At 42.4% G+C, this 16,725-nt stretch overlaps 1 protein-coding gene across 2 annotated transcripts in view; it reads right to left on the bottom strand.

Moving 5' to 3' along the window:
- CYB5A (cytochrome b5 type A) overlaps nt 1–16,410 on the bottom strand; it is a 35,551-nt gene extending 19,141 nt beyond the window's left edge. Inside the window, exon 1 of one of the 2 annotated variants that reach the window (XR_014837023.1) lies at nt 16,206–16,393. Coding sequence is in view for 1 of the 2 variants with exons in the window: in NM_001001770.1 (NP_001001770.1) it covers nt 16,206–16,334 (129 nt within the window). In the remaining variant the exon portion in view is untranslated. 2 annotated transcript variants of the gene reach the window in all.
- Between the last annotated feature and the right edge of the window lie 315 nt (nt 16,411–16,725).

Raw genomic sequence — 16,725 nt, 5'->3', positions numbered from 1 at the left:
GTAGGTAAAATCAAAATGTTGAATCACTCTAGATTCAAATATTCAGTCTACAACTACTATTAATTCGGAAACTGATTATCAAGTGAAAATACTCTCCAGGTCCATCCTGAGTTTCTACTGTTTGCTTCTATGGCCATTAACAGTTCCTTAGATTCTCTACCCAGAAAATAAAAATGGGTCTACATTATCTTTTTGGAATTATTTTTGCTAGTTATGTTTCTCTTTAATGCAAATAATTTCATAAATGAAATACTCTTAGGCTTGACACAGAAAAATATGCTTGCTTAGTCTTTGAACTTAACTCCCAGAATTCCTGCATTTTAGTGGCTTTGGAAAAACAAATTATAAAATTTCAAAAGTCAAAGGTTAAAAGGTCTTGTTTGTGTAAAAAAGAAAGGCTTACATTCTTATAAATAAACCCAAGAGCATTTCTCATCAAGTTCATGGCTCTGGTCAAACCGGCCTTTCCCTTTCTAATTCCTCAACCCATTCTTAACCATCTTATATACCACTGCTAGAATATTCATCCTCAAATTTTTTGACCCTTCCACCTCCCCACTTAAACTTTTAGCTGGGAAACAGTAAACTAAAATACATTTCCTCAGCTTCACTTGCAGCTGAGTGGGCCACATGGTTAAATTCTAACTAATGGAATGTGAGTAGACATGTCAGGAGAACCTTCCAGAAGTCTTCCCTTCAGAGTGGTGTGCCCCTTTCCCATTTCTCTTCATCCCTCGCTTCATCTTGCTGTGTGGAATGGAAAGGTTGCCTTTGAACATGAAGATGAGGGGCAGACCCTGGGGATGGATGAAAAAAAGCTAGAAGAGTAGGCCCTTGAGGGCCTGATGAAACGCAACTAGCACGCCAGACTTGGAATGCAAAGCTCATCTCTTTATGACAGATGAATAATTGCCTTGTTCAAGCATGGTTATTTGGGGGTTCTTCTGAGCTTAATTCTAATTACTACATGAATCATTTGGTCAAGAAATACCATGTGCCAGGCACTGTATTAAAGTCCTGAACACATAAAAGACATGGATAAATATAACTGAGTGTCAAGAAACTTAAAGCCAAATTAGGACAATGCTCATCATGTACATTAAACAATCAGAGAAATATTAAGGGACCATCTCAACTGTTGACTGAACAAAGTAGAAGCCTCGAACAGTAGGAGCTTCTTAAAAAAATAATTTAGATTGTTTTAGTAGAGTTAGGATTTAGATAAAGTGGATAAAGATGAATAAGCTCAAGAAGAATAAGAGCATGAATGAAAGCCTGATGGCTGAAATACACATGGTGTACTTGGGTTGCATGAAGAGGTGAGTGTAATTAAAGTAAAATATGCGAGGCTGTGTGATGGTTCATTTTATGTGTCAGCTTGACTGGGGCCCAGGGATACCTGGATGAAATGTTATTTCTGGGTGTGTCTGGGAGGGTATTTGAGGATGAGATGAGCATTAGAATCAGTGGACTCAGTAGAGAAGATGGCCCTCTCCAATGTGGAAGGGCACCATCCAATCCACAGAGAACTTGAACAGAGCAAAAGGGGAGGAAGGAGGAATCCACTCCTATTTTCCTGTCACTCTTGAGCTGGGACATCCCATCTCTTCTTCTCCTGCCCTCAGACTGGGATTTACACCATTGGCTTCTCTAGTTCTCAGGCCTTCAGACTCAGACAATCACTCCGCCAGCTTTTCTGGGGCTCCGGCTTGCAGATGGCAGACTGGGGGACTTATCGCCCTCCATCACTGTCGGAGCCAATTCCTTATAATAAATTTGTCATACATATAAAGTATGTGTAAGTGTTTCCTATTGGTTCTGTTTTCCTGGAGAATCCTAGTTCAGGCAGGAAGGTTAGAATGCACCAAATTATGTAGGGTCTTCAGAACCTGTGTGAAGTGGCAAATAAGGACCAAGTGGGTTCTGGAAGAGCAGAAAGACAAGACAAAATACTGAACAAGCCTATCACGGTTAGAACAGAGGGCTCAAAATGCAAATACACAGAGCACCTCTGCAGACATGCCATGGGCAGCATAGTTCAGGCCTCTCCAAACCCCTCTCTTCCCCTCTTACCTATCCACAGGCTCTAGCCTTAATAAGAAACCACTCTCAGCTTTCCGAAAGTCCAGCCATCCTCTACTTCTTTTGTGAGCATCGCATCAAAAGCTTTGTAAAACTCAGCTGGAGATCTTAGCACAAAAGTGTAGGCTGAAGGCTAAAATCTTGTAAGTTCAGAGATCCAATATCCTAAAATTCACAGACAGAGAAACTGGGATCCAGAGAAATTAAGCCCAGTGTCATACTAATGGTTCATGGTGGAGCAGGACCAGAATTCTGGGGTCTTATAGTTTAACCTTCCCTCCCTTTTCCAAATGGGCAAATTAAACGGCCATGTTCTTATTTTTTGAACAAAGCGACTTTGATGCCTTAAAAATAAAGTTTCTTCATACATTTCTCTTTTGGGACCTTGTGGGGGAAGCTCTCTCACTTCTAGACCCCAAGAAATACTGCTATTTGCTCTGCTTCCCTGGGTCTTACCAACTAAGGAAGATTCAGAGTACACACATGGCTCTGTCTGGCTCTGTCTGTGAGGCTATCCCCCTCAAAAAAACCCAGAAGGGTATGCAGAACTACATTGCAGTATCGCAGTACATGTCAGGTCAAGGTCATTCCATCCGAGGTCTTGCTTAACTGAGCAAAAACAAACAATAACTACAGAAAAACCCTTTCACTTAAATGTAATGTTATGTGGACTCAAAGTCCACCAGTTTTAGAGTTTTAAATAGGATCTTTCAATCCAAACACTTAACACAGACAAAAAAGATAGCACAATCAGAGTGTCCATAAGCAATGACTTGGCAAAAAAATTTATTTAAAGAGATTATCTTCAATAGTTAGGCCAAAAAATGAAAACAACTGTTTGGAGTACAAACAATTTACATAGAATTTAGAAAAAAGAATAAGATAGGTGAATTTTCCTATCATTTCTAGATGCTGATTTTCTGAGAAGGCAAAGGGTGATGGCCTCAAAGCAGGTTGGGTTCCTTAGACTTCTGCTCTGCTCGGCCTCCCTGTGGACGTGGTGGAGGAACTGGCACCTGTGTCTGCACTGCCTCAGGGCTTTCTGTGTACCTTCCCAATGAACACTAACGCTTAGGGACCAGAGACTCACAGGCACCATCTGAATTACTTCTCTCCATTTCACCATGAAGATGAAGGGATGAAATATAAAACAAGGCCCACCTTTGCATTCACCCAGATGGCTTATGAGACCCACCTGCTCACTTAAAACATCTGCTTGGTTGTTTTCCAAGATAGGTAAGTCATGGCCCCTGTGCTCAGTCTAGTGACATAAAGATAAGCTGTAGCTAAACATATAAGCACGGGTGCAGAGCCACAGCACAACAGAGGAGGGATGACCTCCCCTCCTGGGAGTCAGAGGCAAGAAGGGACTGGAGTCACTCGGACTCCAGTATGAAAGCTTCAGTGGTTTATTCACAGGTAAAAGGGGTGGGAGGATATTCTACACAGAGGAAAGGGACAACACAAAGGCGCAGAGGCAGAGACACAATGGTATGCTGGAGGCACTGCAGGCACTGTAAATAACTGATTTTACTTTAATAAAAATGCATTGTTTGATAATCTTTTCACTTGTTTTTGTTACTGGATTAGGAGAGGCAGTTAGAAAGGAGAATTAAGCACATGTCATCTCTCAATTACTTTATAAGTAACCCTCTCCCATATTGCTTATCAGAATGCTAAGTTATACCCCTCGTAATCATGTGTTTGGCCATAAGCCCCTTCACATTTGTTACAGTTTGTTTTCCAGGTGCCACGGCTTCTACGTCCAGGCAACATCTACGTTCATCTGTGTTACAGAAGAAGCCCAGGTTTGGAAGCAGAGGAGCCTGAATTCAAGGTCTGGCTCTGTCGCATCCTGCAGAGCAACCCAGGAAGGTACTAGATCTTCCTGAGCTTACATTTCTCCATAATTAAATACCTCTCCCACCTTAAACTACAGAGAAGATTGAATGATATAATTAATAGAATGTTTGGCCTGTAATAGATGTTCAATATCAATTTAGTTCCCTTTCACCACCCTCGTTCAATACTGCCAGAAAGTAGTACTGAACCTCAGACAGAACCCCACATGGTATCTGGTCCCTGTAAACTGATGAAGCCAAGTCCAGAAGCAAACTCAAAACCCCAAGGGACCCCTTCTTTCCACAATGCCCTTCATCTTCAATGGATCTCTGTGGCTCAATCCTACTAAGCCACAGAGCCAAACGACAACATATTGTAAGGATAAAGAAAACAACATATTGAAAACAACATATTGTAAAGACAAAGAACAATTTCTATATGAAATAACTTTTCAAAGTCATCAGATTGAGAACTGCTAATACAGCTGTGAGCCATTAACTATCCTGCAGAATGCTGTTAAAATTTTCTCTCTTTGAAAAACAGAGAAGCAAAATTATTCTTGGCTCTTGAGTTGAGACAGTAAATATTTGGCCTAAAATATAGAACAAAGCAAATGTAATTTTGCATTTAGTCAGTATGCCCTAACCAATATTTTTAATTCTACCATCACTAAACTTGTCTCATTAGGTGAAATAAGTGAATTGATTGGCGACATAACTATTCCTCTGATCTCTGAAGGGAACATAAGTCCCCAGTTGAGAGGTAGGTAATGACCATGGGGTAAAGGGAAAGAGCAGGGACAGGGCCACCTCTGAGGGACAAGAAAAGCAAGGGACAATGAGGCCAGGAGAGGTGTTGGAACACACACTACTTGCCTTGTGACCCAACTCAACCCAATGTTCCTCATAAAAACAAGCAAAATCACAAAATTGAGGGTGCAGTGGCAGACAGGTTATGATCTTAAGAGGGGCTATTCCTCGGTCTGCTCTAGGATCCATCTTGAATTAGAATGGCCAAGAGATGAGAGGACAAGGACAGGCTATAATTTGAGACCGAGGGCAGAAGGAAAGGAGAATTGAGGGTGGAACCAGTCCTCTCCTTTGTTTTTTTTCCCTCAACACCATTAGGCCTATTTTTCCTTCTATAGCTGGTATTAAGAATTAAAAAATTGGCTAAAACAGACAACTGGAGGCAAGAGAGAAATAAAACAAGCTATAAGGAAATTATTCAAGCTGGCCGAAAAGCCATTCTGCATGCATTTTCTAATATTTTATACTTATAAACTTTTACTTATTCACTCAATAAACAACTATTTTTATTGAGTCTCTTCTTTGTGCCAGCATTGTTCCTGAGCTGGGATATATCAGGGAATACAGCAGAAAAAAATCCTGCACTCAGAAAATACATTCCAGTGAAGGGAGGCAGATAAGCAATAAACATGATAAACAGGTTACACATTCTGTTAGAAGGTGATATGTGCTATAGGAAAAAGAAAACACAAAGCAGGGTCAGGAGTGCAGGGGGGTGGGGAAACTTCCAACTATAAATGGGGGTGATCAGAAGAGGCCCTGTTGAGAAAGTGAAGGAGGGAGCATGCTGATATCTGGGAGGATAACCTTCCAGTGCAAAGGGCTGATGGTGGGAGGGTTCCTGGTATGTTTGTAGGGCAAGGGCACCAGCATGCCTGACGCAGGACATGCAGGGATGAGATATCAGAGGTAGAATTAGATGGAACAACATACCAAGTGACGTGGGACCTTGTAGCTAGCTGCCTTAAAGGCTTGGCTTCAACCACAAAAGAAAGGGATCTGATAAAGATGCTTTTTGTTTTAACTCTTTATATTGAAAACAGCTGCAGAGAGGTGCCATGTATCCATCACCCGGATTCCCACAATGGGTGACATCTTACTTAAGTGCAGTATATTGTCAAAACCAGCAAATATCTTGGTATGACACAAGTCACTAGACTGACTGACTCAAGAGAGTGGCTGTGTACACTTGCATGTGTGTGTTGGTGTGTCTCTGTGTCCTGGTATGTGGCACATGTGGATTCACACAATGCAGGACCATTCTGTCACCAAAAAGGCACTCCCCGTACTGCCCCTCTGAAGTCACCTCTTGTCTTGTCCTTCACATCTGATCTTGTCATTCTGAGAAAGTCACAGAATGGATTCACACTATGTGTAATCATTTAAGACCCTTTTTTTGCTTAGTGTAGTACTCTTGATGCCAATTCAGGATGCTTTGTTCCCCTTTTAATGCTGAGTCGTATCCCCTCTGTGGGTATACCAGTCTAATCACCGACCCAATGATGAACATGGGAATTTTTTCCACTTTGGGGCTTTGCACATAAAGCTGCCAGCCCAACAGCCTTTCTGTATCAGATACAGTTAAAAAAAAAAAAAAATGGTGGGTTATCTGATACTTATACTCAAAAACTTTTAATTATTCAACCAATCAATATCAAGTCATCTCTCTGTGCCAGCATTGTTCTAGTTGATGGGATTTGCATACAGGCTTTAATGTGGGCATAAGTTTTCATTTCTTGAGCACAAATGCCAAGGAATGCTACTGCTGGGTCATATCATGAGTGTATGTTCAGCTTTTTAAAATGGATAGATTTCTAGAGTGTCCCCACCATCATGCATTCTCACCAGCAATACATGACTGACTCAGTATCTCCACACTCTCCCCAGCATTTGGGTTACCACCATTTTTTTACTTTAGCCATTCTAACAGGTATGTTGTAGTATCTCACTGTAGAGGAATCTGCATTTTCCTAGCAGCTAATGATGTTGGACATCTTTTCACATGTTTATTTGCCATCCATATATCTTCTTGGAGGAAATGTCTAGTCAAGTCTTTTTTCCATTTTTCTATTTGGCTTATTTGTTTCCTTACTGTTGAGGTTAGAAAATTCTTTATATATTCTGGATTTAAGTCCTTTGTCAGATACAAGATTAGACAAAGTTTTCTTCCAGTCAGTGGCTCTGTCATCTCATCCTCTTAACAGGATCTTTTTTTTTTTTTTTTTTTTTTTTTCCCGGTCTTTTCAGGGCTGCATCCATGGCATATGGAGTTTCCCAGGCTAGGGGTCCAATCGGAGCTGTAGCTGCCAGCCTACGCCAGAGCCACAGCAATGCCAAATCCAAGCTGCATCTGTGACCTACACCAAGCTCACAGCAACACCGGATCCTTAACCCACTGAGCAAGGCCAGGGATTGAACCCATCACCTCACAGTTCCTAGTCGGATTCAACTCTGCTGTGCCACAAAGGGAATTCCAACAGGATCTTTTAAAGAACAGAAATTTTAAATTTTTAGAAAGTCCAATTTATCTACTTTTTCTTATATGAATCATGCTTTCATTGTTGTGTCTCAGAATTCTTTGCCTAAACCTAAGTCTCTTCAAAATTTAAAAAAAAAAAATTATATTTAGATCTACAATCTATTTGGGGTTAATTTTTATATAAAGCATGAAGTTTAGTGCAAGATTTATATTTTTGACTACTTATGTCCATTTGTTCCAAAATCATTTGTTGAAAAGGCTATCCTTCCTCCATCAAACTGCTTTTGCATCTGTCAAAAATCGGTTGGAAGTATTTGCATGGGTCTATTTCTGGGTCCTCTACTCTGTTTTATTGATCTATAAATATGTCTCTCTGCTAGGACCACACTCTCTTGATTATTGCAACTACAGCCAAAATCTTAAATTGGGTGGTATATATATTAGCCATTGAAGGGTTTAAACAGAGAAATGATATGATCTGGCATTTTAAAAAGTCACTCTACTCCTGGGAGAGTACATAGTCAGGGGTAAGGGACAGCAGCGGGGAGGTGCTGGTGCTCAGAGAAATTAGACTCTGACTTCATTTTAAAGATAAGCCCACTGAATGTCCTGGGGAATTCAGTATGGGTGTGACGGGAAGAACAGGATCAGGCATGACCCCAGGGTTTTCCACCTGACATCAGATGGAATTGTCATCACTGAGATGAGGAAGGTGGCAGTGGAGCAAGTTGTGTGAAGGTCAGTTTAGTCTTGAACATGCTGGGTTTGAGAGGCATATTAGAGATCTCAGAGTGGAGGTGTAAGTAGGGTTGTGCATACAGGAATCCAAAGTATAGGAGGGAGGCTTTGTGATCTGAAGATAGAATCCAGTAGTTGTCAGCACATTTAAAGTCACAACACTGGAGCAGACAGCCAAGGGAAAGTGGAAAACACAGGGCCCATGACCCTCTGACACTGCAGGATGAGACAGAAACTCTTCCTTTCTGGGAAAAAACTTTAAGCAGGGACCTAAAGAGGGTGGTGACAGGCAGAGGGGAAACTAGCACAAAGTTTTGAAGGCAGAAACAAGTCTGACTTGTTTGAGACACACAAAGGCCCTGAGCAATTGGGTGTGTTGGATGAGGGGATACTGTTACCAGCTGAGATGGGACAGGGAGGAGGGGACCAGATCGTGCAGAGCTTATTACATCAGGACAGAGAGATGGAATTTTACTCTAAAAGCAATGGGAAGCCATGGAAAGGAACTAAGCAGTAGATGTTCTGTGCCAGTCGTTCCACATGTAGATGGTTTTTTTGATGTGTTTGCAGGAAAAGGTGAGCACTACGTCTTAGTCCTCTGCCATTTTGATCCTGTTCCCCGGAAAGGAACTAAGCAGAAAAATGACAAACTGTTTTCACAAAATGAAGTTTTTAACGTTCTTCTAGAAAGTACATCCTTTAACATAACGGCAACATATATCACCTAAACTGAAAACTCATAAAGCAACAGCCAATGTGATGCAACGAGTGAAATCCCACTGAAGACTATGTCAGGAGGTGTGCCCTGAAGAAACAGATAGTCTAACAACTACAGCAACAAGAAAGGAAGGTGGAAAAAAAATGGTAGCATGAAGGAAAGAGGAGAGAACTTCCTGAGGCCCCCCAGGAACAAGTTAAATGGGATAGGACAGGGAAGTTGGCTGACAAGGAAACACAGTACCACCCACAGCTAGGAGCACAGGATGCAATCAGTGAGGTAGAGGGAAGGGACAGGCAGGGGATTGACTGAAACCACAGAAGGATTTTATCAGAGTAGTAACCTCATCAGATTTCCACACAGAACAAGCTCTTCCTGGCCAGTTATTTAGGTGGCCTTTGGAAAACATTTAACCTCTTCGCACACGTGTCTCACAACAGTGGATGATCAAGCAAGAAGATAGGAAAAACATGTCTCGCGACACACATGCCCAAAAATCTCTGTCTTAACCAAAAGAGTAACAATTCTTAAGATCATCCAGATGTCATCTGTGTTGGGAACAAATTGCATGCTTAAAGATTCCTCCAGAACTCTACTTAAAAACTCCCCTGTAGGAAAATGGAAAGGCTGTTTCCTTCACCTTCTAGAAGGCGATAGTAAAATGATAGCGGATGGAAAGAAAAGCCATCTGCTTTGGCTTTTCAAAGGTTTTCTTTTTCTTTTTTCTTTTGTCACAACTTCCCTTTGCTTTCTCCTTGGATCCTATGGAGAACCCAGGATGTGTGTGTGCAGGGGGGAGGAATCTCAAGGCAAGAAATAGCAACTGTGTCCGAACTGAGTGGCTGTTTTCTTTGAAAGCTGTTCTAGCTATCTTAGGTCTCATGCCCTAGTCACAGAGTTAACAGAAGCACTGCAGTCCTGGTCCCTGATTTAAATCTTGGTATGGGTCCTCACTGGATGTGTAACTTGAGCAAGTTACTGAACCTCCCAAGCTACTTTTTTCTTACTTTAAAAAGGTGAGCACTACTACCACCACCTACAATCTGAAAGGACTGTTTCCGGGATTAAAAGTACAAAGGCAAAGAAGAGTTTTACACACAAAAAGCATTTGGCATTCTGTCAAGCACATGCTGAATGTCAGCCAATGTTCAGGAAGTGTCCACTGCTAGTGCTTTCACTGCTAACCCAATGGGGACTTCCACAGGGGCGGGAGTGTGGACGGCATTTACTTAACATTTTCTGAAGAAGATGGAAAGAGGGAAAGGCAGGCTGAATGTACTTCCTATCCTGGCCATTTTTTGACACAGCCGTGTGAAGCTCACCAAACAGCCTGCCAAGGGTTACCAATAGCAGATTCTCAAAGAAATAGGTAGAAACTGACACACCCAGGGGGACTTCGTCACAGAAAGGCCACATGCTGCCACCCCAGCATGCCAGACACAGAAGGCCCCCGACTGAGCTCAGAGGCAGTTAATGCCACCCTCCACCAAGTCCATTCTGCTTTCAGGTCTTCTCAGTAGCAGTGCCTGTTCATTGCCATCATCTGGCTGTGATGAACTCATGGGCTTGACTAGAGACATGATTCATTCCATGGGGTAAGTAAGTGACCTCCTGCCATCACCCCCGAGACATCAGATCTCACTAACCAGAGGTCACTGACCAACAGGCCACACAGGCCACATTCTATTCACCCAGTGTGAACATAGTGCCACATCACTCTCCTGGTCTCCACACAGGACTCAGTGAAAGACACAAGCAGCCAGCTAATAAAATACAAGTTAAGTGGCTGTTCCCAAAAAAAACCAAGTTCAAAACTTTATGGCTTTGAGCCACTGCTACTTAAATCCTCAGTTAAGTCTGTTGCTACCTCAGGCCATTTTTCCGAGTGCTTTAACATGGACTAGTGCTGACAACAATGGCCAATTTTAGGACAAACATGATATTACTTGCTACAGCTGCACTTTTAAGAGAATTTATATACTGAAGGGGCTAAAAAATGTTTCCATACATTTCCTTTTCTGACAAAAATACACACCCAAATAAATCAAGAGAGGAGATGGGTAGTAATCAACCGAGTCTCTTCAATTACTAAAGAGAACCAAGACCTGAGGAAAACAAGCTCTCCCTGGTGTGTGAGTCCTTGTGTTACTGTGGTCACTTAGTATGGCCACCATGGGTACCCTGTGATAAGCATCAACATGTAAAAAAGTGTATAGAGGGTTAGGGTGAGGGTGAGAGGGTTAGGGCTGTTGTCAGCTCTAGTTGTCAGCATTGTTGTCAGCTCTAGTCCACAATAGATATCTGTATTAAGTAGAAATGGGCATAATTTATTCTTTGATTTATCCAAACTGACCTGCATAATCCATTCTGCCTTCTTTAGTTAGAACTTCTAACTGCCTTAAAGATAAACAGAAAGCAAAAGTCAATAATGTCAAGTGTTGGATTTTTTTTTTTAAACTCTTTCAAAACAAAGTTGCTTCACAAGCACTCTTGGAACCTCTTCCCAAAAGCAGCAAAAAGGTACCACACACACAGAGTAGAAATGTATAAAAGAGGCCCTGCCCAAGGCTCACGTCCACCACATGGTACATTGTGAGATGTGTCTCTTATGCCTATTTATCCAAGATGCCCGAACCACCTTTACCACCAAGGATGCCTTTATATTTTCCTCCTATGGATTTCATACTTTCTGAATTTTACCAAACTACATATGTTAGATAATAACTTTTCCATCTTACAATCATCAAAGACATTTGCAATTACAGTTTTTCAGTATAAGATTCAGGATATTATCAAAAATGTAGGATTTTAGCACTAAATATGGCAGTCCTACCAAGGGTAAAGATACAGGGTCCTCTGTTTTTCAGAACTAAGGACACCGATTTCAAGTACCCAAACTCTTTTCCTGAATCTCCAGGGCATCGATGCTCCACAGGCTTAGAATCACTGGTCTCTGCAAAGTAGGCAGCCATGTTCAAGGGAAACAACAAAACCTGCTATAAAGAACACTGCCTAAGATTCTGAAAGCAAAAGTGAGTCAGGAGCCAACAGCTTTAGAAGGCAGAATGCTGTTAAAGAACATCTAAGATGCAGATACAGGGCATCAGAATCGCAGGGTCACCAGAAAATGTTCTATATAAATCAGTTTCCATTTTGGTCACATAAAGGAGAGAGGCAGTTTGACACAAAGGCATTGTGCTTTATGGTATTTTTTTAGGAAGATGTCTATTTCACAAATTAAACATCTAATGACTTGAACTGAAAGCAAGTTAATATTACTGCCATTAATTATATGACACTTTCTTTTCTTATTCCACAGTACTTGTAAAAACTTGAAAAAATAAATGTTTACTGCCCAAAATCACAGAAAGGGAAAAGTAAATCAATTTTTCTCCTGGCCCTAAATGCCTACATTTTCATGCAAAGCTCTACAATCATTAGCCTTGCTAATAACATAATCAGGAATGACAAGACTCTACTTCACAAATGTAAATGCAAAAACCAGAATTGGAAAAAAAAAAAAAAAAAAACCCACGAAACTAAAAAAAAACCCTATTTCAAAATACTTAGGCAACAAGGCTAACAACCTTGGAGATCAATATCAGACAGTAACAAAACACCTGCTGCTACTTAGATCACCAGCAATAAAGGAGCCAGTCCTCCCTCTCAGGTGTCTACCCTCCTCTGGAAAACAAAACAGCTTAATATGGCCATTATTTCCAGAGGTGGAGCTCATTGCACAACTTAGAAACTTCACCTGTGTTCTTGAGCCAGAAGGGTATAATTTGTATAAAACTCTCTTTGTTTCAACATCACCTGCCAGATTTATACCTTTACCTAGAATTTCATATTAGCACTCAGCTACATACGATGCTATGGAAAGAAAGCCATGCCTAACCCAGACCTGTACTGGTAGAGGAGTTTGCATTTACTGTGCAGACCATATGCTGTATGTTTAACCTGCATTATTTTGTTTCTATGATATATAAGGAGATCTAGCCCATAATGACTGAAAGTCCACTTAGGAGGTAGGAAGACAAAAACCAAAAAACAAACAAGGAACTTCTTTCATATTTGGGTAAATTAGGGAAAGTAGGATATTATTTAGTTACCAGGTAAAGGCTTCATGAATTTCTGGAGCTTTTAAATTGATGGAAGAAAAGGGGGCAAGGCAAGAGGAGAGAGACAGATCTTTGAGGCTCCCTTCTGTTTCAGAAGAAAGGATGAGGTAAATAGCACTGGCTTAATAAAGTAATGGAACAGGAGGGATCTAGGAAGTGAAACACTGAGTGTCCTGCAAGTAGGTCTCTGAATGAGATGTGTGTTTAAGGTGCAGGGAATCCTTGGATAGCTGGGCTGAGGGCAGGAAGCCAAAGACTAGAACACTGCACTAATCAGAGATGATCACAGAAAGTGAAAACAGATAGTAAAAACTGCACACGACCCCCAGAATGTGATGTTCTGGGAAGGCTGGCACTGCTGATGACCAGCTAGAACAGGTTGGCAAGTGTCCTCCTGCATGTCTTTATTCTTCTGATTGGTCCCATTTCACAGTGTCAGCCAGTTTTCTTCTTAATCCAGGCCAGCTCTGGGAGCAGGTCTGTCATCAATGACTTTAGGCCCAGAGCTGATGTCTCACACAGCCACCCCAGTCCCATCCCCACCACTGAACTAGGCTCTGGCCCACACAACATAGCTCTCTGTGTTATAACCCCCATACGTCCACAGCATTGTTTTCTGTGTTATTACTCAAATGGAAGTTTCTGAGGGTAGAAATGATATCTCTTCCTCTCAAATTCTTGTCTCCACTATAAGAAGTCAGCAGATACCGGATAAACTAATTGAAGGAAGGGTGTGAGTACCAGAAAACAGTGGTGTCCCAAATTCAACTCACAGGTGGGCTCCTCTGGGGAGCATTTTACCAAGTAGCAATTGAGGAAACTTAAGCATACAGGAACTGCTGTAAACTTGTTTTCATTTACCTCACTATAAATAGTAGTTTTTAAGTTATCTCACTGTAAGTATTAGTTATCATATATTAGTGATAAACCGATTCATCACATTTTACTTGAGAGGTGTTCTTCCTAAACTACTTGTAGAGAGAGAGTTTTGAAAACTGAGTGAGAAATAAAGGAATCTGCTGTCAACTAATTCACCCTCTGAACAGCTGGTTTGCAGTTTGGCTTAGAAAACTGTGCAATTCCCTTTACTGCTTCATAAGAATGAAATGTAAAAGTAATTGGTTTATAGTGAAGTGTAATAATCTTCCCTTCCTATCTCCTTTTGAGAAACGTACCCATAAAAAATTATGCAAGATACATCCTCGGGCAATGGTTCTTGACTAGGAGTGACATTTTTGTCCCCAAGGGAACATGTGACAATAGTTGGAGACATTTTCGGTTATCACAAAAACAGAAGGGGGAGCAGTGATACTGACAACTGGTTGGGAGAGACCATGGAGGCCCTCTGCACAACACATTGAACAAGACGGAACCCACAAAAAAAGAAAGAAAAAATGGCAAATGCTTTGTAACATAAAATACCCTATTATTTTTTCATAAGTGCTATTTTTTTTCTTTTCTTTTCTTTTTTTTTTTTTTTTTTTTTGCTTTTTAGGGCCCCACCTGCAGCATATGGAAGTTCCCAGGCTAGCGGTTAGATCAGAGCTAAAGCTTCCAGCCTACTCCACAACTACAGCAACTCAGGATCCGAGCCGCATCTGTGACCTACACCACAGCTCACGTCAAAACACTGGATCCCCGACCCACTGAGAGAGGCCAGGGATAGAACCTGCAACTTCATGGACACTAGTTGGATTCCTTTCTGCTGCACCACGACAGGAACTCCCATATGCTATTCTTTTTAATAGACACAAATAAAGAAAGCACACTCTGAATCTTAAAATTCCAAAATTACACATACCATAGGAAGGGAGAAGAACAGCTTTTTTTTTTTTTTTTTTTTTGTCTTTTTGCCATTTTCTTGGGCTGCTCCTGTGGTATATGGAGGTTCCCAGGCTAGGGGTCGAATCGGAGCTGTAGCCACCGGCTACGCAAGAGCCACAGCAACATGGGATCCAAGCCGTGTCTGCGACCTAGACCGCAGTTCACGGCAACGCCGGATGCTTAACCCACTAAGCAAGGCTGGGAATCGAACCCGAAACCTCATGGTTCCTAATCAGATTCGTTAACAACTGAGCCACGACGGGAACTCTGGGAAGAACAGCTGTTAAACAGACATTTGATATCAGTTAGATCTGATGATATGATGCAGGATTATTAGCTGAAGAAATTCTAATAGCAAATAAGCTCCATAGCTCAGCAGAAGGGGCGGGCCAGATCAGATCTGACTCCCTACTATAAACCACTCTTAACTGTATTGGGACACTGTTTTACCTTCTGGCACATCACCTAAAGACAACAGTAAAATATCTTACCAATAAACAAAAACTTCAACCTTTAAAAGTTTTTTAAAACATTCTCTACAAAACAAATGTCCTTTGATAGAAATTGTGACCCAGCTCAGACCAGGCCTCTATCTACATTTTTCTCACAAACTATGTGAAGAATTCCACTAAACATTCCTATTCATTGTCTGGGGGAATGAAGGAGTGTTATACTAAGATTTAAGATTTGTGACTCAAACTCCTTCACAGCCAGAGTTGGGGGAGGGGGGACTCAATATTTACTGCAAAAATTATAATCTAATGCAAAGAATCTTATCAAAGGAATGTTCTCCTCTAAGTTAAGCAAAGTTATTTTTACAATTTCCAAAGTTGCTTAAGGATCAAGTCCCACTGGCAATTTTTACTTCTCTGTCCCTCTTCCTCTCTTCATCAAAGCCACACACAGCCCGCCACACTGACTCGAAGGAGTCCAATACTGTACCTCACTGAAGTTATCATTAGATACCTTTACAATCACTGGGCGCCTTCTAGATGGTGGGCATGGATGGTGGGGCTGGCTTGTAGGTGCCAGGGGGAGAGCAGCTCTCGGGGTGGGTGATCTCCAACTGGGTCCAATTAGGAATCCACTCCAGAAATAATAAGTGGGAGGACCCCTGTCCTAGATGAAGCCCTGGTTTGTGTAAACTCAAGGATAAAAGATCTTTAAAATCCTTCCGTGGTTGAGCTCTTAGGAAGGCAGCTCCAGATGCGATTCAGTTTCCCTCTAAGTTCAAAATGGTTCTTTCTTACACGCCCGCGCAGGGTCTCCGGAGGCAGTCCCTGCCCTACAAGGGAGGGCTGCAGACTGCTAAAACCGCTGATCCAGCCGCAGAACTAACTTACGCACCCTCGGTCGCCCTCAGGTGTGCACACACAGGTGTGCAGCTTCCGGGGATGCACACGGAGGCACGCAGACCCAAGTGTACAAACTCAGGGTCCGCTCCCAGGTGTGCAGACTCAGCAAACACTCCCGGGTGCGCACACTCAGGTGCGGATATAGAGGCGTGCAGGTCTATCCCGACATGCTGCAAACGACAGGTCTTGGCAGGCAACCCCCCAAACTTAGGCCAGCATCCTGCCTCACAAACTCACCTCCTCCAAAAATTTGGTCAAATCGTACACTTTGTGGTGCAGGATTAGCCAGGTGCTCTTGCTGTTGTTGTGCTTCTGGATCTCTTCCAGGGTGTAATACTTCACGGCTTTGTCGGACTGTTCGGCCATTTCGTAACGCGGCGAACCTCAGGCCCTGCTGACAGCGGCAGAGATGAGCGGAACAGAGTGGGAGTCCTGGCGAACTCGGGCCGGGACATTCCCCTGGTCCCAGCTCCCCAACTGGGCCGGGCGGCAGACAGAGGAGAGGGGGACGGCCGAAGCACGACCTCCGATGATTGGCCAGAACTCGTGTCACTCAAAGGGCGAGCTCGACCGACGTTCTCTGCCAGCCCCAAAGCGCCCCGCCCAGTATGCGAGTTTTAATTGGCTGCCGAAGGTGCCCTCCATGTTCACGGTTGTGGGAGTAAGCGGAGGCGGGGCTTCCTTCGAGTCTGCGCAGAAGGGGATGATGCGGGAGCCCGGGACCGTGGGGTGGAGTGGCTGGCGAAGGAGGGTTCAT

The sequence above is a fragment of the Sus scrofa genome, chromosome 1 (genome assembly GCF_054392235.1).
Source record: "Sus scrofa isolate SSC_HxYL_T2T_F1_AM1 chromosome 1, Sscrofa_HxYL_maternal_Yorkshire_Landrace_v2.0, whole genome shotgun sequence".
Taxonomy (NCBI): Eukaryota; Metazoa; Chordata; class Mammalia; order Artiodactyla; family Suidae; genus Sus; species Sus scrofa.
This window is presented reverse-complemented; position numbering and strand designations above follow the sequence as displayed.